This window comes from Rhopilema esculentum, chromosome 5, assembly GCF_057945365.1.
Source record: "Rhopilema esculentum isolate cy_ngs chromosome 5, ASM5794536v1, whole genome shotgun sequence".
In the NCBI taxonomy this organism is placed as follows: Eukaryota; Metazoa; Cnidaria; class Scyphozoa; order Rhizostomeae; family Rhizostomatidae; genus Rhopilema; species Rhopilema esculentum.
In genome coordinates this window covers 5,009,040-5,035,359 of record NC_142819.1, presented here as the reverse complement: position 1 = coordinate 5,035,359, position 26,320 = coordinate 5,009,040, and the positions used below count along the sequence as shown (strand labels likewise).

Genomic DNA, 26,320 nt, shown 5'->3' with positions numbered 1-26,320 from the left:
GAACCTGTAAGCCCGCAACTTACTCGCCTACTTAAATGTGATAGGAAGTTTCCGGAGCTGCAAGCAATATTATCGTTTCGTGATTGGGCAGAGGCTATGCTGGTGTGGTTTCTCAGTGTCACCCTGAAAAGATTAATGACCTAGTTGCTTATTTTTTGTTTATAGCCAAAACAAGCAGAGATTCACAAAATTTGGGTTGGTTAGATTATGACCGAGCTTTTAGGAAGAAGGTTGCAGGATCTCCAAGTATTTCATGGTATTCCGTCGATACCCCTACTTTATTTGGCTACTGTTGTGGGGAGGGCTGAGAATAACAAGTCTATCATGGTGTCTAACGGTAGGCATGGAAAGTTTTCATCAAGCTCTCCATTCAATCAGAAATTGATTTGTTTTAAATATAATGATGGGTTATGCTCAGTTCAAGATTGCCAGTTTCGGCATGTTTGCCGTTCAATTTTAAGAGAAGACTGGAATTAATCAAACGTATTAAGAGCGTGCCTTGAAAATAACAAAATGTTTTAAACGATTGCAAGAAAATACCTGCAAGAAATATTCTGAAATGTATTTTAAGCTAATCTAAAGAGCGTGGTCGTGAAAATTTTCTCCTTGCTTCGCTCGCAAGGAAACCACTTCTTTCAAATATCCGTGATTCCTCCGCCAACCTCTCGCCGGCCCCTTCAAACGTACCGTTAGCATAATTAGTGCCCCATAAAATAATAGGCATAAAATATCGTGAAGCGTTTTAGTGCGTTTATCAAAAGATGGTTCTTTAGTCTGATAATTCTATCAACTAGAGCCCCCCCCCCACTTTGAATTTCTTGGCGCCGCCCCTGTGAAAGACTAAACGATCTCATAGTTCTGCCAATATACGTCCCTGCATCGCAGTAGCTGCCTAAAAAATTCACCATATCTTTGAAACGCGTTCAGATTTGTAAGAGTTATTAGTTTCTATAGACTAAACACTGAGGCAACGAACATCATAGAGAAATCAGTTTTGTTGATTTTCTTGATTACTTAGATAAAACATAAATCAAAACTATGGACGAAAATTTGCATAAAAAAAAGCATAAATGAAGGATTTTTCTATGAATTCAGAGCCTGGATAAATCCCGAACTAGGCAGACTTAAGTGTGAGAAGTGACGTCATTGGCAATATAATAGAGGAATTCAGAGAGATCGTGACACAGGGGGGCAGGGGGCCTAGAAATCTTTAAATTATAGGTGATATCATTTATGTATGACCTTGTAACGAATATACTATTGAACCTTGTTTCAGCCTGGGTAGGGGGTAGAGTGAACTCAAGTAATATTTTCTGTAGGTTGATCTGGTATGATTTTGCCCGGGCGGCCTAGGTTGACTCGGCCCGGGCGGCCTAGGTTGACTCGGCCCAGGCGGCCTAGGTTGACTCGGCCCGGGCGGCCTAGGTTGACTCGGCCCGGGCGGCCTAGGTTGACTCGGCCCGGGCTGACTCGGCCCGGGTTGACTCGGCCCGGGTTGACTCGGCCCGGGTTGACTCGGCCCGGGCGGCCTAGGTTGACTCGGCCCGGGCGGCCTAGGTTGACTCGGCCCGGGCGGCCTAGGTTGACTCGGCCCGGGCGGCCTGGGTTGACTCGGCCCGGGCTGACTCGGCCCGGGCGGCCTAGGTTGACTCGGCCCGGGCGGCCTAGGTTGACTCGGCCCGGGCGGCCTAGGTTGACTCGGCCCGGGCGGCCTAGGTTGACTCGGCCCGGGCGGCCTAGGTTGACTCGGCCCGGGCGGCCTAGGTTGACTCGGCCCGGGCGGCCTAGGTTGACTCGGCCCGGGCGGCCTAGGTTGACTCGGCCCGGGCGGCCTAGGTTGACTCGGCCCGGGCGGCCTAGGTTGACTCGGCCCGGGCGGCCTAGGTTGACTCGGCCCGGGCGGCCTAGGTTGACTCGGCCCGGGCGGCCTAGGTTGACTCGGCCCGGGCGGCCTAGGTTGACTCGGCCCGGGCGGCCTAGGTTGACTCGGCCCGGGCGGCCTAGGTTGACTCGGCCCGGGCGGCCTAGGTTGACTCGGCCCGGGCGGCCTAGGTTGACTCGGCCCGGGCGGCCTAGGTTGACTCGGCCCGGGCGGCCTAGGTTGACTCGGCCCGGGCTGACTCGGCCCGGGCTGACTCGGCCCGGGCTGACTCGGCCCGGGCTGACTCGGCCCGGGCTGACTCGGCCCGGGCTGACTCGGCCCGGGCTGACTCGGCCCGGGCTGACTCGGCCCGGGCTGACTCGGCCCGGGCTGACTCGGCCCGGGCTGACTCGGCCCGGGCTGACTCGGCCCGGGCTGACTCGGCCCGGGCTGACTCGGCCCGGGCTGACTCGGCCCGGGCTGACTCGGCCCGGGCTGACTCGGCCCGGGCTGACTCGGCCCGGGCTGACTCGGCCCGGGCTGACTCGGCCCGGGCTGACTCGGCCCGGGCTGACTCGGCCCGGGCTGACTCGGCCCGGGCTGACTCGGCCCGGGCTGACTCGGCCCGGGCTGACTCGGCCCGGGCTGACTCGGCCCGGGCTGACTCGGCCCGGGCTGACTCGGCCCGGGCTGACTCGGCCCGGGCTGACTCGGCCCGGGCTGACTCGGCCCGGGCTGACTCGGCCCGGGCTGACTCGGCCCGGGCTGACTCGGCCCGGGCTGACTCGGCCCGGGCTGACTCGGCCCGGGCTGACTCGGCCCGGGCTGACTCGGCCCGGGCTGACTCGGCCCGGGCTGACTCGGCCCGGGCTGACTCGGCCCGGGCTGACTCGGCCCGGGCTGACTCGGCCCGGGCTGACTCGGCGGGTTTTAGATAATGTATTGTTAACGCGAAAGAGGGTCGAGCCCCGTTAACTTTTCTTCTGCGCATGCGGAATAAGGTTGCGAATTGAAGAATGTGCCAATTTTTTCTGCATCTTTTCACACAGCTTGTGCTTTCTATTAGACTTTAAGGTTACGGTAAACGTTTTTTGGACGAAATCATTTTTCGATATCTCCACTTTCTAGAGCCGAACTTTGAAGGTACACAATTATAACCATGTTTGAAACCAGCAGAAGTTTTGTAAATGCAAAAAATTCCATGTAAACGGAAGTTTCCATAACTTCTTTATCAAAACTACTTGTTGAGGTCTGAAAATCTCTTGACCTGTTAAGCCGATTATCGTTGCTTTGCGGTTGTGGTCGTATGTCTCATTTACAATATCGCATGGCACACCCATGTATCCATATGACTGTGTTTATTCAAACATGCTTATTGATCTTAAAGCTTCGAGTGACTTGACCCGGATTTCACTGTGGTTTACGAATGTACCTTGCAAGTATGATCAGTAAAATTCCGTTTTCTACAGACTTACAACTCCTCTACATACAGGTACGAAAAAGCTATTTTGTACCCAAGATTTAATCGAATGGCTCAAAAATTAGCACACGGCCAGGACAGATGTCGGGTAAGCAAAGTGTGTCTAAACTTGTGTAGCTGGGAATTAGTTTACTGCAAACTATGTCATAATTCAATTAAACTAGGAATTATACTTGAAAAAAATAACGAATTAATAAACGACGTTTCAAGCATAGCCCGTTATCAAATTAGTATATTTATGTCATAATTCATTCTTAAAATCTCATGCAATGTATGACGGAATGGGGAATTATATTGCAAGTTAAACGGGGGCTTGTCCCCAGGGTTGGCGCCAGAAAAGAAATGCTGGGGGCTGTAATGTCAGAGTGCCGACAGTGAGTGAACCACCAACAAAGATCTAATATAGCTGTTGTAATTCCAGTTCAAAAAATGAAAAAAAAACTGAGAGAAAATCAAACAATGAAAAAAAGATAACAAAATCACGAATCTTATGAATGTGCCGACATTGCTTAAATTTTTTTGAAAATTGAAGTTTCGACGGAGGGGCTCAATTAATTTTTTTTTGGGGGGGGCTCCTGCCATCCCTGTTGTCCCCGGATAAATATTTTAAATCACGCTATTTGGAAATTCAGAAAATGTCGAAATTTGATGTTTTTTCTTTTCACAATTTGCTTTGGGAAGAAGATTCTCAGTCAAATTGACTGTATTTGAAACTCTGAAAGGGTGGCAAAATATTTAGGTATCGAATGATGTAAAGTGGTTTGCAGATTTTGAAAGTTAGACTAAAGCCTTAAGCTTAAACCATTCTTCAGTTAGCGCGACACTATCTTCTAAGATTTTACAGAGAAAGCAACTTCTCTTTCCAGCGTAGGAGACGAGATTATTTTCGATTAAACACGCAATCTTCTGAAATTTAGCAAAATAATGATTTCATTCTCATCAAACGGTAATTTATGAATTTTTTAAAGTTTTAAAGCGTTTCTTTGAAAAAATAAAGAGGGGCTTTAGCTCCTACTAGCCTAGTATGATGCCCGTACAATTATGCGTAATTATGGTCAGGCATTGAACATGTGCTTATAAGACTATTGACTTTTCAGAAAGATATCTGACAAGACAACATCATTTGGAAACATGGGTTCTAAGGGATCCTCATGCCACCCGTTCGTGCAAATTGATAATTTCGCAGATTGATGGGCTCCTTCTGTATGAGAAAGACATGGTGAAAAGGACAAAGAATCTCTTAAGAAAAAACACAGATATCATTCAGTAACGAAAATTATTTAATTTTGAGGAAAGATTGGAATACTTTTATAAGTTATTTTCAAAACATACGGCTTAATCTTCCATTAATACTTGTAGGAGTTTCACAGAAGTGGACTGGCAGCAAACCTCTCGGGTTGCTATATACAGAAAAGGGGCCCGTAGTACGTATAATGTAAGCAACAGGGGTGTTGTGGCTCCTAGGAAAGGGCCGGGAGAAAATTATCATAAGGGGGCCCACTCTTGTGTATGATATCTCCAATCACAAACCCAAGTCGCCAAAAATGATATGTACCTGGAAACCATGCACCTATGAAATATTAAAAAGATACTAGTTTTTATCATTTTTAAAGGTTCATCTGCTATATTTGCTGGGGTGTAGCCCCTTTTCTCTAACTATAGTCTCTTTAAGACTGCAAAAAATGAGGAACAAATCCAATGCTGTAGTGCACAGTTGATACTAACAAAAATGGAAAAGAAGATGACCTATGTGCACTGCGAGCGAAGCGAGCAGAAAATTTGTTCGGCCTTGCCCTTTAAATTAGCTTGAAACACGTTTCAGAATGTTTTTTACAGTCGTTTACCTCGTTTTACAAATTTTTAGGCATACTTTTTTGCGTTTCGTTGAAATTCAGTTCTTAAATTGGAATTCCTTGCTTTAATAGGACCCCTAGACCTCGAGGCCCTGGGACAGTTTGCCCCTTCTTGTCCCCTTCTCGGAAGCTCTGTTCATATTCCACGCATCTCTTTCACAGTTGCCTGTTTGTAAATGTCGACCACCTCTAATTCTGAACTGTGAACTTGAGTATAAATGTAAGTGAGGCGTTTTCTCACCGAAGATTTTGTTCATATTAGATATTTTGCTGGGTTTTACAAACTCACTTGAAAGGGGCTCACCGAGAAATTTCCCGGTGTCCCGCCTAGCCACAACGCCCCTGGTAAGCAATACTGAAATGTTTTCTTTCTAAGGATTTTATCTTCATTTTTGTGACTTGTATTCTCTTGAACATAGATATCTTTGAAATTAACAGAGTTATTTTCTCGAATTTATCTCCGTAGGGCCCGGTTATTATGAAGTTGAGAGGGCCCGGGTTGCGATCGCAACATAGCATCCCTGCCAGTCCGCCACTGGAGTTTCATATTTTCCAGGCTCTTTCTGTAGAATTCCAGGTTTGAGGTGTTTCTGCCAAGTTCCAAACAAGGAGAAGAGGGGGGGGGGGTACGGCTGGTCATTAGTCAGGGGATAAAATGCCCCGTTTGTCACTAGACACGACTTTTGAATAAAGTTGGACAAAATTTCTTTTTAGTACAAAACGTAGGAGTTTTAGCGATTCAAATACAAAATCAAGATGCCTTTGAGTTCTTAGTTGAAATGCAAAATTAAATAGCCTGTCACAGGACGTTTAAAAATTGTTATCTTTTATCATTCCTAGAGCAGACTTAACTATTAAGGGATATTTGATGGGACAAGAAAAAAGCCAGGGCCTATTTCAACAAATTTCCAATACTGCACATTTTTAAGAAATTTTCAATACTGCACATTTGTAATCATATTTTCTTAAAGGAATTTTTGTTGTTGAAATCAGTGCAAACCTCTGCAAACCCCAGCTATCTTAGCCATGCAAGTGTAGCGAGGAAATTGCCTGAATTTTGAACACGTGTATAGACCATGACGGAGGGATCACAAACAGATAGACGATAATATACACAATTGATAATAACATTTCAAAACAGCAACAAAACAAACAGAGGCTACAAAACCTGAACAGAAACATAGTCATTTATCTCTTGTAAACGGAGTCACTGTCTCATGTTTTGTCTGGACAGTAAAACAAAAAAGTTTTATTAGACTCTTTATCTTTCTTTTAGTTAAGTTAAGTGAGCTTCTGCTAGATGCCCAGAGCAACTGATAAATTATTACTGAATGTTTTATCTTCGACAAGATCAAATTACGAAATTTACAGCAATGCTGACATTTACAGGAGATGTTTTGTTTTTGGTTCTGTTAATTTCAATTTGTTTTAAGTTTTGATAAGAGAGTCTTTCCGATGGTTATACGAGAATAACAATACATGAACTCAATGTTCAATATGAGAACAACGAAGTGACGAGGAAAATTCACATTTTGTGAACAAAGCAGGAATCTGGGATAGCCGCAAAAAGACATTTTCACAAATCCCAAAATTCAATACTGCACATTTTCGAAATCAATACTGTACGTTTTTAAATAAATACTGAACAAAGTGTGTAATACTGCACACTAAAATAGGTCCTAGAAAGAGCATTATCATTCAAGAAAGGAAGATGCACAAATTACATAACAAAATATAGGCAACATTGCAAAAATCCTCTTCCCCCTAAATTATCATCTAATTTGCATCATTTATTGATCATTATGACCGTAAAAATCTGTGTGAACGTTCTTTAGTTAGGTAATAAGTGAACGTTCCCATACCCAACTGCCAACGCATCGATAATCTCATCGAAAATCAGAAAATCAGAAGAACGCATGCGCACGCTCGACTCTGTTGAGCAAGTTGTTCAAACGCTCTCGACAACGCTGAACAACACCTTGAACAATAGGAATGTTGTGTGACTCCGCGCGACTTTTTTAAACGTGTTCAAACTTCGCTCGACTGCTCTCGACTGCTCCCGACTTCACTCGACTGCTCTCAACAAGGTGTTCAAACACTCTCGACTTTTACTCTCGACAAAAATATAGAGTAGTCGAGTGAAAAGTCGAGAGCGTTTGAACGGGGCTTTAGACATCTAGCGCCAGTGGCGGCCTGGCCTTTTTAGCCTGGGGGGGGGCAGCATCAAAATGGCGCCCTCCATAACTAACACTATTGTCTTTTTCCTGAGAATATTGGCAGTACAGGGGCAGTGCCAAGAAATTCAAAGTGGGGGGGGGGCTCAAATTAATAGCTTTATTTGATTAAAAAACCAAAATTGGGAAGGCCCGGCGAGAGGCTGTCGGAGACCCTTGGTATAACTCTGAATAAAAGAGGCTTTCTTGCGAGCGGAGCGAGCAGAAAATTTTTGCGACCACGCCCTTTAGATTGGCTTAAAATACATTTCAAAATATTTCTTGCAGTCATTTTCTTGAAATCGTTTAAAAATTTTGCTATTTTTAAGGCATCCTTTTAGCACGTTTGATTAATTCCAGTCGAAAATGGATTTCATTACTTTTTAATAAGGAAAAGAATCCATCCAATCTTTGTATCGTCGAGATAAATTGTTCCTTTCATGAAAAATGAAGCAATGAGACAAAATCTACTGACCCCCACATAAGCAGGTTTCTGAAGGCCAGCAGAGCCAAAGAGACTCATCGAAAATCAAAATTTTCCCTGAAAGGGGGGCATGAGTCCGGACACCTTAAAAACAGACTGTCCCCGACACCCTAAACACAGTCTGTGTGCACTATGAGTGCTGTGTTCTCCACACGAAATAATTTAACTATGTAAGTTTTCCTGACAATCCTCTAAAAATTGATTAATTTTTTCGCCCCTGGGAACAGTACAAATGTTTTGTCTGGATAACACAGTACTGAAGGGGCACAAAGACGTGCTCTTGAAGTAAGAATGTTCTAGGGGGTATGGGGGCGTGCGCCCCAATAAAGTTTTGCATTTTATGGCGTCTTTTTTGTCTTTGCTGGCCTCCTGGAGACCTAATAACCAGACAAGTCGGTCGTATTTTTTTGAGTTTTCGGCGCCCTATGCAAGCTTTGGCGCCCCTACAAAAATGTCAGCTGGGGGGGCCCCGGCCCCCCCCCCCCCTGCCAGGCCGCCACTGTCTAGCGCCTTCGGCGCTTCTGTATCATTGTTTCTTCGCAATGGCACCCGAGGCGAGTCTGAAATCTCTTCAAGTCCCCAAGGCAGTGTTGAACCGTTTGGTCTTTCCTTTTTGGACCGATCGTGGCAAAAACTTCTAAAGAATGCATTGTCAAACAATGCTATGAAGACTTGGTGCCAGTTACACTATACCGGATTGCTATCGGAGCGGAGTAACTTTCATATAGGATAGGGGTTTGAGTTACACTACGCCACACCAATCCGATTTTCTTATTGTTTTCTGCATGACGCAATTCGATCGATAGTGAACAATGGCGCTTTCTGAGATTTTGTTGCTGTTGGATAATGCAAAATCGAAATCATCAAAACATTTTTGTATTTGGATTTCATCTCTTCCCAAATTTTAATGAAGTGGCCCTTGGGCCAACACAATCTCGCTATCCGTCCTAAGAACCCCCTCATTTATCTCTCAGTTTCATGGTTGTTTTCGTTATTTTATGCATAGCTATTGAAAACGAATTCGCAACAGCACATAAATTCAAAAATATCATCAAAAAATTTTATCTGGTGGATTTTGTGTACCAGAAATGCAAAGGAATGCAGGCTCATGAGCGAGCGGAGCGTCGTAGTATAACTGCTACCCTAAATAACACTCCGGAGTAAAAGTTACTCCGCTCTGCTCCGCTCCGATAGCAATCCGGTATAGTGTAACTCTAGCCTTATTCTTCGGTTCAGAAACGATTTGTTGATTTTTGCGAAAAAAATGGTTTGTTACACGCTAATGGTTCCCCTCTCCCGGCCACTGAGTTGACAGTTCTGCGTTTTATTGGAAGCTTAAGTGAATCTTGCCAAACCTCTACGATTCGTTCATTGCATATACATTATGGCCTTAGTGACCCGCTAATTGGGTGTCTTCGAATTCCGCTTTTCGTGAAAGGTTTAAGGAGGATTAAATCACAGAAATCTCCCCCTAAACTTCCAATAACTCCGTTGATTCTTCATTCTATTTTAGGTCACCTAAACCTAGAAATTGTCAACGATGTCATGTTTGGGCTGTTTGTTGCACAGCCTTTTTTGGTTTTCTCAGAGCTGCGGAGGTTATTGTTACTCCGGACAAGTGTGTTGGCAATACTTATCTGGCAGTGTCAGATGTCTCTGTTAGTAACCAATCCCACCCAGATGCGGTCTTTATCAAGTTAAGATATTCAAAAACTGATTATTTTGGTAGAGGATGTACATTGATATTAGCCAGGCAAGATTCGTTAATCTGCCCAGTTTCGGCATTAATTGAATATTTATGGTTAAGGGGTTCTTCGCCAGGTCCATTGTTTATTTGTAAAGATTCTAAACCATTAACAAAGGCTAGGTTGTGTAACATGTTACAATCGACCTTATTAGCCGCTGGAATACCTGGACATTTTACCCTTCATAGCTTTAGAGTAGGGGCGGCGACCACTGCTGCAGCCCTTGGCTTCCCGGAACTTTTGATAAAAGCTATGGGACGTTGGTCTAGTGAAGCATACAAGGTTTATATTCGTATTCCTCACCAAAGACTTGTTTTAGCTTCTAAATGCCTTAGTACTTCTAAATGTTTCTAAATTGTGATTATCTTTCGATTTCAAATATGAAAATATTTTTCATTTTGGAACCCGGTCATTGTTCTTGAAGAAAAGATTCAGATGAATGCATGCGCGATGATTTATTAATCTTATACTTAAATTTTTACGCTATAATGTATCTCGGCTACAGTGTAGTTGAAGCCCAATCGTTATGTTTATGGATTTTTGGGTTTATCCTTGTTTGCTTATGGATAACCATTTTTGACTTTTATTTTCTTTTTATAATTTGACTTTTGGTATAACGTTTCCCCATTTTTAACGTTACGTGATTATATCTTTTTTTCAGTTGGCCCTTCGTGCACTTGCTCGGCTGCGCCATAGTCGATTTGGGGCATGAACTACTTAAAAAAAACTGAGACATTGTTCACACGGTAGCTTGGTGTTCTTCTTCGGTGTCCTCTGTGTGTGGAGGCACTTGGTTTTGAGGGGAAATGTACCCTCGGTGTTGTTTTTTCCAGTGACCTCTGTGTGTGGAGGCACTTGGTTATGGAGCACAAGATCCTTGGTGCTATTGGCAACTGTCCTCCGTGTGTGGAGGCATTCAATTTTGAATGACAAGAACCTTGGTGTTATCGACAAGTTTCCAAGCAGATGCATTTTCAGAATAAGACTCAAAGATCGAAGATCGTGGTACTGTATTTCTTCTCATCTTGCTGAATTCACTGGTGGGTTTTTTTTTTGTCAATTTTTATTCTTAACTAGTAAAATGATTGTTCCACTTCATGTTATGTTCAGGATGTCTATGAGAAATTGAGAGCTGTAACAATACTTAGGTGTTACTGTAAGGTGGTATTCTCTCCCAGGCCTTTTCTTTGCTTATTTTGGTTGCGTTTCTTTGGGGGGGTTGGGGGAGCTTTGCCCGTGGCGGAAGAAGGCCATTGTTCTTCTTCTCAACCCCCTCAAAAACGGCTGGGTTTTATATTTATGGCCGTCTTTGCGATTGGCGCACCGACAGCCCAAAAATAAATGGTCCAAATGATGAGAGAACGCCACCTTCAGTCTTATGATTGATAATTGGTAAAATATTCTGAGGACCATCTTACTCTTATTTGCTAACGGTTTTCGTTTGGTAACCTGGAACAAATATTAAGCGATTTTATTCATTTTGCTATTGTTATGCGCTTGTTCATGGTGCTTGCCCCTACCTACCATACAAGTCTCCCAGCGTCTCTGCATTCAATTGTTTACCATTCACCACTCTGATTGGCAATTGTAAGGGTCCCTTGAAATAAGAGGCCATAAGAGTTACCACTCTAATATCCTAATGCCTTTTTAGGCAAATGATGATTTTAGATGGAATAAACGTTTCACTGAATTAAATTTATTATATATTATTTATCGCATCCCATTTTGTATGTTCGAATTTTATTTCTTTACGACTTCCTCCGTTTGAGAGTATGGTGCGAAGGAGCGCAATTGTATTAAACAACTGTGTGGACAACAACTGCAACAAAGACAACCCAATCGAAATTTCAAAATGTCGTTAGTTTGACTTCCGAATTATTTCAAACAAAACACTTGGTTATCATCCAGTTGAAGACGGGATAGAGCAGTTGACTAGGAATTTTACTACTATAGAAAGAGGAGAGACTACACCATTGCTGAAATGGGAGATTTATTTGGAGATTACGAGAAGCAGTTCAGCATTTTGTCAGCTGATATAACTGCGAAGATCGGAAAAGTTCCCAACCTTTCCGGAGGCAAGTTATCATTCTTGATCTTAATACAGTTTCAGTTTCATTTGTTTTGATTAAAGGTTTGAATGAACAAAATCAAGTTCATTCTAGAGGGTCAATCTTCTACCCACAATCATAATCAATCGTAAAAGAATGAGAGGCCATGGCAGGTCGCAGGTGTATTTGACCCTCTCTTACAAGTTTCTGATTTTGTAAAATTTTTGCCATATTCTCTAATAACTTTGTACACTGTGCGGCAGGGTTACTTGAAATTAGTGGTGTAGCGTGACTTTTTGAAGTCGGTATGGCAATTTAGAGTGCATTTGGAGCAAGGCTCTTAAGGCCTTTGGGAATAAATTAGCACAAGTGTGGCATTTCGCACCCCTAGACTGTTTTAGGCATGTGATGGAGTGCTATTGGTGCTTTGTCTTATTTCTACAAAGGTTTACATACATAGTATATGGAGCCTTAAAAACCCGCATTCTCAAGTCATTTCTTCAGTTTTCACACAACTTTAACAATAAATATCTCTGGTGGCATAATGATAAAGGAAAGCTTGTGAATATTGCCAGGGACCAGGGACCTTTACTAAATTTGATGCTGAAAATATTTTAGATGCAGTTCCTGGCAATCTCTCCTGCAACCAGCCGTGATGCCAGTCTTCATGAAACCCTTGAAAAATGTTAATAGTTTGGTCCCCACTTTCAATTGTGTCTCATCAAAAGGGATATGAAAACAGTTTTGAAACGGCACAATTTGAATATGGCATGATTTGAATATGCCACAATTTGAAAACAGCATGATTTGAAAATGGCACAATTTGAAATTGGTACGATTTGAAAACAGCACAAAACATTACAGTGCAAATGCTTGAAACAGAACAATTCTAAAGCAGATTTCCCTCTCATTGAATCCAGAGTGTTATTATTCTGTTTCCAAGTGTAACTCTTGAAAATGTCATGCCTTTATCACAACCTGTTGTTTTCCAAATTTTCCAGTTTTCATATGAAAATGGTACAACATTGAATAATTTGTGGCAGAACGGGGCATCGTCATCAGACAAATATGCCATATTGCGTAAGCCCTTTTGGGGAGAGTTGTTTAGCGTTACATTGCACTCTGTTTGTGTTTAACCCAGCTGGTGGTAGGAACTGGATACTGAAACCACTGGCGTAAAAGCAATAGTGTACAGAAAGCGAGCTTTTCTGCATGGGCTGTCGGCAAAGGCTTTCAAATGAAAATTGCAGCTCCTTCGAATGATGATCGGATAACAATATCTCACACACAACTTGCACAAAATCTTTATTATATATTGCTTATTGTAATGGGCTTGATTGGTATAGCCTTAAATGTCATCATTGCCCCATTTCAGGAATATGGCGAGTTCCTAAGTGATCCATTTACATTTCTTGCTGAAGATGCCAAATTTAGGAGTATAGATCAGAAGAAATACGGCACAAATCTTATCTAAACTGAAAGCCTTTGTTTGAAAATTTAACTTAATTTACCATTTGAAATCGGTATTTTAGAAACATGGGCATGCTAACACAGGTTTTTACGAGCATGGATGGCTTCTTTTTTACACAAGACCTTTAATGTGCAGCTGGAATCTGATATGAAGGTCGTGGGGCCAGACTGGAAACTTTGTTTCTTGCACGGGCAAGTTCACGCACCTGGCTGCGCGACTTCGTGCCTGAAATCACACACTTTTTGTATTTGTATTATTAATAATATCAAATGCAATCAAATAGAGACTTTGTGCAGCCAATATGCACAAGTGCGCAGATGGAAAATTTGAGTATGTGGGCAATTTATTGCAGGCACGGAACAAACTTTCCAGTCTGGCTGTGGGGGAAATCCTTTGAGTGGGGTAAAATTTCCCAGAAGCTATAGCTGCTCAATGATTATTGATGGTGATTAGTTTGCTTTTTCTATAAACTCTGTTCTATAAACTGTAAGGGCAACAATGTACTTAAAAATGATACAGAGATGCGATTATTATAAATATTTTTTTACGCAGTAACAATAATTATAAAACTGTTTGCCAATCTTTACATCCATTGGTTGCACTGTGCTTTGTATATCCCTTTGTTCATAGAGATAATTTTATTGATAGGATTTGCCAATGATATTATTATTGGATGGGCCTAGGCCAACATGGTAAATTGTAAACTTGTCAACATTGTTCTCCAATCTTTTTTAACAGCCCAAAAGAAAGATGTTGTTTCAGAGATTGAACAAAAGCTTGAGGAGGCTCAAGAACTGGTATGAATTTGCTTTCGAACTAGAACATTCATTGAATGTGATTTTTAAAAAAAAGTAAAATTATTTTATAATAACAATTAATATATCATGCCACCCACCCCTTGATTTGCCAAAGAGTGCAATTCAGTGTACTCCTGCAAATTCATTCCTGGTATGGCCTGATATATCTACAAATATATGCTAGATCATCAAATTAAAGGAGGAAAAATCAGTTGGCAAAATCAGTTATTTTATCAAACCTAGTAGCTATTCATAAACATTGTGTTGCATTTAGGAAAAATTTTCATGAAGGTACCGGAGAAAGAATTTTCATGAAGGTGAAGGAGGAACAATTCTCATAATGTGAGGGCAAATTATGGCCGTATGAAATAGGGCAACCAAAAAAGGAGCTATATTTACTCTAATGGTGCCATACAGATCAACTGTGCAATACATAAGAGTATGTTTAAGTATGCAGTCACTTTAAACCCCAATCAGTGAACAGAAATAACCAGTTTGCCAGAAAATGTTATTATTATAGTATTTGGAAGGAGAGAAAATTGAGACACATGGAAAGGCCAATTGTTGGGTCTATCAATAATAGCAATTTTGATTGTAATATGTGCAGAAACAAATAACGCTAGATTAAACTGAATCACCCAAACTATAAACTACATCAAAGCTTAATGTCAAAGTTCTAGTAATAGACAAAAAAGAGACTATGGTTTAAAAAAAATATATCTTACTTTCAGCATCTAGAAACCAACCTTGTAGGAGAAATACAATAAAATAGTATTGAAAAATCATTTTACAATATTCTTCTGTGCTCAAAATATGTTTTAAGTAGTTTTCAGCATTTGAATAATGTCTTAAAATAGTTTGATGCTTAAGTATGAAATATAGGAAACTTGATTTATAAAGTTTTTTTTAGAATTATAAAGTAAATTTTGATTTCATAGGCACTGACAAAATTTCGAGACACATTACTGCCTGTTAAATGTGATTTTTATTTATCTTGTCTAAAGCTTGAGCAAATGGATTTGGAAGTCAGGGCAATGGGTTCAGAAAACAAAGCTAAATATGGTGGAAGATTGAAAAGCTACAAGGATGAAGTCTCAAGAATGGAAATGGATTTGGTAACACTATTTTTAGTTCTGATTTGGCACCACTGACGAATGTATTTTATGCCACATGTCAGATAAAATTAAGTTTCCAGCAACTGGTTTATGGTATACAAAGAACAAGAAGTTCATATTTTCAATTGAAATAACTATCTAGGAGAAGTTTCCTAATATTTTGAGCTCATATTTAGTTCTTTTTAGGTATTTCTTGGTAACCTTTCAGACTTTTTTGGTCTTCCTTGTATCTTCACAAGTTTTTCAGATTTTAGAAGATTACTATAAATACGAATCTTAGCATTCTAATTGACAGGAATTACAAAAAAGTTTTCAAAAAAGTGATTTTAGTGAATTCCTTATTTCAGAGAAAAGCAAAAATAGCTTTCTCAGATCAAGAAGCTGCAAGGGCAGAACTGTTGGCAGGGGATGATGGTACTCATTCAGAAGATCAGGTGGGCCATTTTTAAAGTTAAAAATAAAACAAAGATTTTTATTCTGATTGCACAAAGCAAAGAACTCCCGGGAAACTTAAGCAATACCACTAAGCATGCTAACATTCTAATTGATTTTTTCTTTCTATTGAGTTTAATTGTTATAATACAAGTTTATATTTAAATTTTAAATTTTAGGTTTAAAAAAGCACAGAAAACAAAAAAAAGCATGCCAAAGTGCTTCTGCAATACAAGTTATGGAAAAATGTATATAATAATTTTATACTACGTGTTATGAACAACTTTTGGCGGTACAGAACTTGAAAAAGGCTTTTAAAAAAGCAGACATTTTACAACATATTGGCTAAAAGTTTTTTCATCTGACGCACCTCAGAGCATAAATTATGACATTTTATGCCTAAAGGAGTGTCAGACGAAAAAGCTTTTAGCCAATATGTTGTAAAATGTTTGTTTTTTTCAAAGCTGTTCACAATCTGCTATATTTATTTGATTTTAGAGAAGTAGACTGCTAGAAAACAGTGAAAAGATGGAAAGGTCAAGTAGAAGGCTTGATGATGGCCTGAGAATGTGTATAGAAACAGGTTTGTTGTACTTCATAGAACCTGCTTACCAACTTTTGAATTTAGTGTCGTCTCTAATTAAACATAATATATACATAACCGCCTCTTTTTTACCTAAGATGTTTTCTTTGCCATTAACCACATATTAAATAGTAGAGGATTGATTATGTTCAAAAACTACTTGAAAATGGCTAATTTTGATGGCTCAGAATTTAAGCCGAATTGTTATCATGTTTAAGCTATTTAAGCTATTATTGATGAACCCTGGCCATTCCAATGAAAGGAACTTTTGTAGCTGTATCTCTGAATATAAAATGCCCTTCTTTTGTTAGTCTTAGATAACTGTGACATTTAGAGAATCTCATTTTAGAGGATATTGGCAATGATATATTGCAAAATTTGGAGAGAGACAGAGAAACAATCACAAGAACCAGGGACAGGGTATGTTTGTTGACTTTCTCTTGAACATCCTGCAAAGACGAGCTAGTAACATTTCAAAAGCAACTGATAAAGCTTACATCATGGAGTTCATTGTCATCTACATTGAGGTCTATCTATTTAGTTTAGCTATTATATGATGGAATTGTGTTTGTCATTTCAAACATTACTTCTTTGCAAGGGTGCAGCTGCAAGGAGGGTGTTATGGGTCGTGGGAAACTTTCAGTTATTGGACCTAATTGCTACTCTTTTGAAGTATTATTGGACCTATATTATTGGTCCAACCACGCACATTTTTCTGTGGTGAAAAGTTCCAATTTTGTTTTCTTTTAATTCAAGCTACGCACTACTGACAGCAATATTGGCAAAAGTTCTAGAATTCTATCAGGAATGATGCGACGGTAATTATCATTGATTGTTGTTGATTAATTGATCGACTGACTGACTCATAGGCTGATTGACTGACTGATTGGCTGTTGTGATGTAGTGATTGATTGTAATGATTCATTGATTCATTGATTAATCTTAAAGCCTTTTTTGTTTCCCTTTTACCTAATACAAGTGATCTTAAGACATCAGACAGCTCCCTGCTAAACTCCAAATGTTTTACTCTTTACGACTTCTTCACTGCAGTTTCGTATCTTTAAAGCACATTTAATTAAAAAGCTTAGCTCGTACATTTTTGCTTGGTCGTAATTTGTTTATGGAGACGCTTGTAAACTTATCAGTTTTGATTTTATCCAAAGTTCCACGTAATGTGAACTTCTATCTGGACGACTTTTAGACATTTTTGTATCGATATTTGGGTAACTCGTGCCATGAAATAGACTTGTATTTACTGATTTATCTGAATATATCTTTATGCTACTTCTATCTTTTTATGTGACATGCCTTTTAATGGGGTAAAAACATTTTGATAAGAGCGCCTCTTGTATGCATTTGTCCGCCCACTTTAATGATTTTGAGGTATCACATACCTTCTGCGATATAAATAACGATCAATGTAGGTAAATTTTACCAGGAAAAATTTGACTTGATAACGGGCTATGCTCGAAACGTCGTTAATTATTTTAAAAAATTTGTCCTGGTACAATTTACTTACATTGATCGTTATTTAAATTCATCATATTGTACCGCACGCATTTTAGTATATTTATGGAATCTTCTCCGATATACTATGTGATCATGAGAGACTAAATTTCAAATTGCCAACCGTTATATAACCGTGGCTCGAAAATGAATACGTCTGTTGAACGGACTTAACTTCAACGGAATAAATAAAGTTTTATGAGTCCTCCCGCGCCCAATCGCCGCCCCTCGACATAAACTTCTGTAAATCCTAACAAAAACGCCTCGAGTATATTGAAAGCATACCCTTATTGTAAGTGGTATTTCCTCACAAATCTGTGTGGCTTAGCAAATATATGTAACTTAATACGTGGAGATTTTAAATTTTGTTTCGGTCATAGGTTTTCACTTTCCCGTTAGGTCAATGTCGGTTTGGCATTAAACTCGCCAGCCACTGACATTATTCATTGATAATGCAAAGGATCAAGAGTTTTAATGAGTAGGATGTTTTAGAAAACCATTTCTATTCATTTGAATGAATTCTTGGAAGTCACCTGCCAGTTCCTCTTCCTGTTACTTGAGTCATTTTCAGAGGTCTCTCGCATTCCATGGGTAATACCATTTCTAGCTGATTCTACATTTTGTCAAAATTTTGTCTTGGTTTTTGTCAAAATTTTGCCTTGGTTTTTGTCAAAATTTCGTCTTGGTTTTTGTCAAAATTTCGTCTTGGTTTTTGTTAAAATTTCGTCTTGGTTTTTGTCAAAATTTTGTCTTGGTTTTGTCGAAAATTTTTCTTGGTTTTTGCTCGTGTCGGTTCCGTGCCTTGTATATACTGGCTGAACCAGACCTTCTCCAGGGAAAATTTGATTTGCAACACCACTGTCAGTTTACCGTTCGATAAAGGTTCAAATCTTTATGGGAAATGTATTCTTTGTGCGTATAAATTTCGTAAAAGATTGGAATTTGCAAAGCATTTGTCTTGATGACGCAGTTCATAGAACAGAAGAACTTTAGTTACAACTGGTATTTTTGTAGCAGCAATAGGTTTTGTCTGTATGAAATTCTTATGTCTGAATAGTTGTACTACAATGCAATGATTGTACATGGGATTTTGTTTTGCATTTAATGGATATATGAATTAAAAGAGGTTTCACAAGTTGCAGGGTAAAAAACAAATAATTTTGATATAAACAAGGAAGATATGGAAGCAAAGAAAACGGTACGGTACTGCCCAATCAAATGAGTGCCTGAGAACGAGGTTAATGACTGAATGCTTCTGGATTCAATATTTTTAGTGACATTGACAGTATTTCTGTGGCATTGTGTATTGATATACTATTTTTGCATATTATTTCTTGTTCAAGAGCAAGTATCTTGCCTATAAGTATAAACAAACTGTTTCTAATATTATCATCAGGTACCATCTTCTACCATGACCCTCCAACTATCTCAAAATCTGAGTTTTGGTTTGTTGTCATGGTCATAGATAAAACTATGTTTCTAATATATTTTACTGTAAATAGGTTCCAGTGCTGAGCTAAAAACGAGTTTCTTTTATGAAATGCCTATATCCGCACTATTCTGTTTATAAGCCCTATCAATGAAACCTTAATCGTTTTTTTTCAGGATAATCCAAAACAGGATAATTCTGGCTCTTGTCTGCTTAACGATTCTGGCAGTTATCGGCTTGGTGATTTACAGTGTTGCCAAGAAGTAAACAGATGAAGGTATCGTGCCATTCTTAAGCCTGAAATACACTATCAGTTTTTATTAGTTTTTTGACTGACAGTTTTCAGTTTTTCAAAAACTGATGTCCTCCATACATGATCAGTTTTCTTCAGTTTTTTTGGTATGGAGCTTGATCTTGAACGAACATCAGTTCTTTTTGCTGCAGCTTTGGTTGTAAAGAAAAAGCGAAAATACCGAAAAAAGAAAAAAGAGATCGTTTTCAAGCTATTCGCATTTCGAAACCACTTTTGAGTCTGACGCTACATTTCATAATGATTTTTCTTACTTCCACGCATATATAAATTCATCTGAGTTTGTATCTTTCCACATTTTCAAATCAACGCTGCTCTATAAACAATACTTAAAACTTAAAACTGACAAAGTTGGACGTGTTCAACTTCTTCAGTCAAAAACTGACGGTCAATAATGCATCATTTTTTGTCAGTTCTTGTTAAATACACAATAGGTTTTTGACTGAAAACCGAAAACTGTCAGTTAAAAACTGATAGAAACTGATCGTGTATTTCAAGCTTTAATCATTACTTTAGCGATGTTCGTAATCTGCAATTTATATTTGTTACTTCCCAGCTTCCTAAAGTAGGTTCTGGAATACAGAGAAGCTATACTTGTATTTTGGACCTGTAGTCCACGACCCTAACCACTAAACCTGCATTATCGGTCGAGGAATAGAGTGACCATGGCTCCCTACTTTTTTACAAAAGAAAATAATTTTTGTGCAAAATATTTTTATGAGCCAATTTCCCTTGGAAACCCGCCCTCTTTTTCTAACTTTCGCCGGACCCTATGATGAAGGGAATTTTTATGTTCATCGTGTTTATGTTAAAAAAATATTCATCGTGGTTGTTTTTTAATTTGGATTTTATGAAACCTCGACTTGAATAAAATGAATATGAAGAGGTTAGAGATAATGCCACGAAGGAATCCAAAAGTGCTTGATTTGTCCTCGTCGCCAAGTCAATGCTGTTTCTCGAGTGAACGAACAATGCTAAGTACGCTCGTCTCACTCAGAGTTGAACAGAGCATCAAAATATATACATGTACAGTACGATACGAGGATTTCTTAGATTAGAATAGAGCTCTGGGCACTAGCACAGCTCCATTTTTCCATGGCTCTCGTGTTCAAATATAGTATGAGCAAAAATAGGATGAGCAAAAATAGGCTCTATAAAAGTAGGATGAGCAAAAATAGGGCTAGCATTTCGATTATTCCCGCCAAGGCTGTTAGGAATCAAGGACATATTTCTGTCCACTTTCTGAATCTCCAACTAGAAGAGATTGCTGTTGTCTAAACTAGAAGGAGTGCAGACCTCTTTGTGTTTAACGACACATCGGCTTCTTTAAGTCATCCCAACTCCTGATGTCCTTGTAGGCAAGAGCTTTTTGCGTGATTTTGACATACATCCCCCTTTCAATGTCTAACTCCCTTTCAATGGTTCTAGTAGCCTGAATTGCCGAAGAGGTGGAAGTTTAGGACTTAATTTTGCTTCATTAACAAAATTTACACCGCCCCCACTCCTTACAGCGCTCTATGGTTCCTGGTAATTGCATCACCAGCTTATTAAATGCCCTCCTAGATATAAACATCAGCATAAGGCAAAGAAAACACTTACTTTTGCCTCTGATAACGTTGTAGCCATTGGACTTTTGCCTCTGATTTCGGATATAGCTTGACTCTCCAGTTGCAGTGGTTGCACAATCCTGGCGCAGGCTTCATGGAGTTTATCTAAATTTGAGGGATGGATGTAGATTAACATAGTTCTTACCCACCCTGTTCTTACCCATCCTGTTTTACCCACCCTGTTCTTACCCACCCTCTTCTTACCCACCCTCTTCTTACCCACCCTGTTCTTACCCACCCTGTTCTTACCCACCCTCTTCTTACCCACCCTCTTCTTACCCACCCTCTTCTTACCCACCCTCTTCTTACCCACCACCGCCGCTCTGCTTTTACGGCATTGAATAATTTTTTGTTTATACTACATAGCAGACCGGTAAACAGTTATCTTCATTCAATCTTGATAAATATAAGACCATTAATACGTAAGCAGATACGAAGGATATCATACGCTATTTTATCCGTGCATAATTTAAAGCTGAATTTCATCATGCACTGTCATCCGAATAGATTCGTTTAGAGTTACGTGGATTTATCTTAATTGCAACATGTGTACTTTGTTGGATTTGGCCCAATTGAAATGCATAATCTAGCAGTGATGTGGGAATAGATAGAATGGTTTTATTTATCTGAATTTTACAATGTAACAATTCTAACTATTCGCACCAACGCCTAAATTGTAAGGATATGAAACAAAATAATAGAAACTTTGGAAAGTGATATGAAAGAAATATCATGAACGAATCCAATCAAGAGAGTAGACTAATTATACGTTTCTTGATTTAGTCACCTAAAGGAGTAATCCCTTCTGCGAGAAAATTCATCAAGTGGAGAGCCGGTTTTATGATTTCTCTATAGTGAATATTATATGGTAGAAGCAGTTTTAAAGACAGATTTATCATTCCATTTCTAGAAGTTTGTAAATGGTTTTTCTCTCAATACTACGGATATTTATTATCTTTTTCAATTTATTGATTTATATCAAATTTTCTTTTATCATCTACTTTTTTAACATACGAAAACAGTAGTATTGAATATTTTGAGCATGTATTATCTCGCTTCAATATCAATCCTAATTTTTCCTGGATCTGCACGTCAGAATTCAAATAGTAATCTATTCTTTTAAATTTCAGGTTCGAGGGTTGGTTGTTGGTTGGGAAGAACCGTCCTTTATTTCACGTTGTATCAATATGATGTATAAAAGACGAGTCCTAGCATTACCAACTTTTGTGGAGTATTTTGTTATGATTTCACCAGTAGTGTCGAATTTAAATTTATACATTGCTAATGCTAGCCTACTCTCGAGGTTGCTTCCATCAACATTCCCATTAATATTTATTTCAGGATTCTTTATGTGACCCACGCCCCCCCCTCCCCCGCTCCTTTTTTTAATCTCCCTGTTTCATCGACAAAAACCTTCGAATAAAGATTTCTTTCGGAAGTCGAACTGTTCTTAGCTTTAACATTACCTATTAGAGGTCAACCCATCGTTTATTAAAAAACTTATTTTTATTAATGTTTAGACTTGGCCATGACTCCCCTCCCCCTTTATTTCATAACACGTTTCTCAAATTTAGGATTGATCTCTTATTTCTATAAGACATAGCTACTGTAGCGTACGAATACCTTAATAATTTTTTTTGTGCTCTCATAGTAGCACCTATGCATTCTTGTAATTTTAATAGCAAGGGATAAGGTGAAGCGTGATGAACAATCCGTCATCCTTAATATAACAATTTTTCTGTAGATTTTGGGGACTTTTTGAATTTTCCTAGAGGTTTCCCTTTTTCCCGACCCTGTTACGTTACCGCTGTTTTCTGTAAGCGAATGCAGAAAAATATTTTTTGTATATATCCTGACATGTGAATTCTTAAGCTTGTTTTCTGTTAAAAGAAAAGTGGAGCTTAATGAATTCGGGATTTGACCTGGCTTTACCGTCTTGTGCGTCAACCTTTGGCAAAAGCTAGAAGCTTTATAGGTTATAATTGATACGTATTAGCTCACTAGTGTCTTCATCGCCTCCTCTCCGCATCGAGGCTCGCTGTGCAGAGCACGGTTTATTACGTTTTGATTAGAAATGTATTCTTATTGGCTATTCAAACTCGCTCTTGACAGCAATAAATCAAATTTACCTATATCATACCAGTACACACCCTAGTCCGTCAGTTTTTTACAGAAAAGACATTTTTTCTGAGAATAGGGCAAATATATAGGAAGGGCTTGGGAGGGTGCACAGCGACCTCAATGCTACGAGAAGGCTCGAAGAACTCAAATCGGAGTTCGCCGAGTCTCCTCTAATTAGGATATATCCGCATGTAGTACTGATTTATTATAATATCTTGAATTTAAATGTTGTTGCACTTTCAATTTACTGAAAACAAATGTGTTTTTATGATCAGTGCCTGCGTTGTCACATTGGTCGGGATCACTGGTAGGGATATCAGTGATTGGTGAAAGGTTGTGTCTACTTGGATGCAGCGGTGTGGTACGATGCGCACGCGCACCATTTATAACTAGAAATGACCAGCAGACGTGTACATTTCAGTTAAAAAGGAGTTATAGAGAATTTAAAGCGCAAAAAACAAATAGACCAAAGCCTCTAATTTGAGCATGATGTAATTGCATACTAAATAACCTTAACGAAGCTTTGGCTCCATACTTTTGCTAGCCTGCCCCCCCCCCCCCCTTTCAAATTAGTGGCGTGGGCCCTGCACTATAGCTTAAGGTCAGATCTTTGAGGACCCGCGTCAATGTACAGTTCTTCATCGTCTACTGTCCCTAAATCCCTAACTCAATCACATCCCTAAAAAGCCGTGTCCCTGAATATTTGCAAAACCTTTTTACTAGCAGAAGCCAAAGTTCGGAAGGAGCCTTAAGAAAAGCTGCAAAACAAATCTGAAATAAGGCCGAATCACCTGCCAACACAGCTCTATCTCAAACTCCGTAGCGACTTTTTAAAAGCTGTCAATGAATCTACAATCTACGCTGAAATACCTGGCTACCTTTCACTATCAATCATAGTTAGAGAAAACCTTCACCCTGATCTTCTCTTGAAGACTAGCAACAATTGCCTCTAAATCATAGAGATTGTTGGTTTCGACTCCGATCTTGACACAAATGCAACAAGAAAACACAGCAAATATGCTTCTCTTTTATCTGATTTACAACGGCAGTTCAAGTCTGTCTCTTTTGTGTATCTTTCTACGAGCTCTCTTGGCATCTTCGGCAATTCCTGCAACTCATTCATCAAAATGTGTCACTCCCTCTCATTTGGTCAACAACAAAAACGGTTTCTCATCTCTAAACTCTCCGGTATTGCCATTTGTACTACATACTACATACTTTGTTGCAAAAATATCCAAAGAAAACCCCGGAAGTACATGCTTTTTCAGTTTGGGTTGTTTTTCCTCATTTTTCAGTTAACTCAGGCTAGCCAGTTGCAAACTACTTTTGTATTAAAGAGGTTGGTAATTGTAGCTTTATTGAATTGAAATGCAAAGTTTTCATTAAATGCCTTTGATGTTGTCACACAGCCTTGTTGTCGGCCCTCTTTTTCCACATTTCGCTATCAACATCCCAATGAATGAATTTTTATCCGGGCTGTCGCTTCTTGATATAATGGTCAAGAAAAGTCAATTTTCTTCTCGTTTTCTGCATTCAGTATAAAAAACCGAGATACAACTTTTTGTTTAGGGGGGGGGGCAGCACTAATAAATAAGTATAACTATAGCCATATTTCGAAAAAATAAATGTGTTTACTTGCGCTACTTAAGTTTTTTGGGGGCAAGGCCCTCGCCCCCTCGATTTCTCGGTCATTGTTCGTTTTCTCGGTCATTGTTCGATTTCTCGGTCATCTGTTACCACAACTGATGGATGACAATCTTAAGCATCCACAGAATAGGAAACCATGGTCGTCTAGGCCAAAAGTGATAAATTAAAATGGTGTTGCGAAGAGGATGTTATCCCAGTTTATGAAGAACTTGTTAATTGACTTAAGCGGAAGAAAAGTGTATGAATATTTATTTTCCCACGAATAAAAATGTTTACATTAGAGCAAAATGGGTCTGAGCGCCATGAAAATAATTTGAAAGTTAATTGTTCGACAGAGAAGCAACCAACCTGATATATCTCGATTGTACGGAGAGCCTTGTAGCACTTTAGTCAGAGTAGGCCCAGTCTCCTCCATCAGGGATTTCCAAGTTTAAGTATTGGGACAACTTTAAAACTTCAAAAACATTGTATGTGATATATTTTTCAAGACTTTCTAAAAATATTTGGTCATTGAACAAGTACAGTGGCTATTTTCATGAAACATTTCGCAAAACATTATTGATGTTTCGAGGTTTTTTATTTACGCCAAAAAATCAACCAGAAAAGTCCGTTAAGCCAGAAACGTTTCTTGAAATCAAGAACTGAGTTACAATTAGTTCTAGAAAGATAATTTTGATGACTTTTACAGACATTAGTATGAGAACCAACTATCCCATTCAATTGAATTCAATTCATTATCAGAACAACTTTCGTCTCTCGAAAATATGCCACTTGAACATCCATCACGCTCATTTTTCAAGAAGAAAGCGAAGTCTTCAGCTGTACATAATTTTTTAAGCTTATATGGTAGTCTAAAGGGTTCCAAGGAAAGAAAATTTATGCAATTATCATTTTGACAAAATAAGAGTTTATAAATGAATGTTGCCATCGTTTAGTCTGTAACGATCTTCGAAGTTTTGTCTGAGAAATTTCTTGTTGAACCGCAACCATGATGAACACTACACCATGCCTTTGTTATGTTCGAATGGATGAGCATGACCAATGATACCTTGATGTAGGGAAAGCGTTTTCGGAGTTGGAGGAAGGGGACTTCTAGGTCTTCTAGAAACTTACAGCATGTCAGTTCTTTTGCCCGAAGTAGTTGCTGCTCAGTTTCTAAAAGAGCAAATGCTGTGTCTATGAAAAATGACGATCTAGAGAGTCAATTCCATTTGAAATGAGAAATGGAGCGAATTTTATCCTTGCCCCCACCACTATTTTAAAGTGGGCGTGTTTCTTCTGACATGCAAGAACTCTTATCTTTGTTTTTCGAAAAGTGTTTTTACTTGTCTTTCTAAGACCAATTCCGGACAGCTACATGCTGCTTGCAGAGGCATACCTACCGGGGGGTGTGGTGGGGGGGGGGGTGGTGGTGTACTTTTCGAAAGTTGGTCGGTAAATTTTACGGATGGTCGGTAAATGTTATGGATTGTCGGTAGATGCATATTTTGACATTAGATAGTATATTGGTGTGTATAAATTGACTAACAAGAGTTTAATTTTGGTCTGTAAATTCACCCGTTTACTACCCCCCCCCCCCCCCCACTCCAAATCATCAAGGTACGCCCCTGGCTGCTTG

General features: G+C 39.5%; 2 protein-coding genes across 2 annotated transcripts; both read left to right on the top strand.

Annotated features, from left to right (window-relative positions):
* The first annotated feature begins 8,433 nt into the window (after positions 1 to 8,433).
* LOC148960224 (uncharacterized) lies at positions 8,434 to 11,351 on the top strand. The gene is made up of 3 exons (XM_089108601.1): positions 8,434 to 8,445; positions 9,128 to 9,381; positions 9,480 to 11,351. Exons 1-3 carry the CDS (start codon positions 8,434 to 8,436, stop codon positions 9,988 to 9,990), a joined length of 777 nt encoding a protein of 258 aa, XP_088964727.1. The 3' UTR covers positions 9,991 to 11,351.
* Positions 11,352 to 11,401: 50 nt separating this feature from the next.
* LOC135689687 (vesicle transport through interaction with t-SNAREs homolog 1A) lies at positions 11,402 to 25,176 on the top strand. The gene is made up of 9 exons (XM_065207001.2): positions 11,402 to 11,711; positions 13,894 to 13,952; positions 14,957 to 15,067; positions 15,415 to 15,501; positions 15,998 to 16,082; positions 16,432 to 16,502; positions 16,839 to 16,900; positions 19,194 to 19,294; positions 22,065 to 25,176. The coding sequence occupies exons 1-8, from the start codon at positions 11,618 to 11,620 to the stop codon at positions 19,282 to 19,284; spliced, it is 660 nt and encodes a 219-aa protein (XP_065063073.1). The 5' UTR covers positions 11,402 to 11,617; the 3' UTR covers positions 19,285 to 19,294; positions 22,065 to 25,176.
* Positions 25,177 to 26,320: the final 1,144 nt, after the last annotated feature.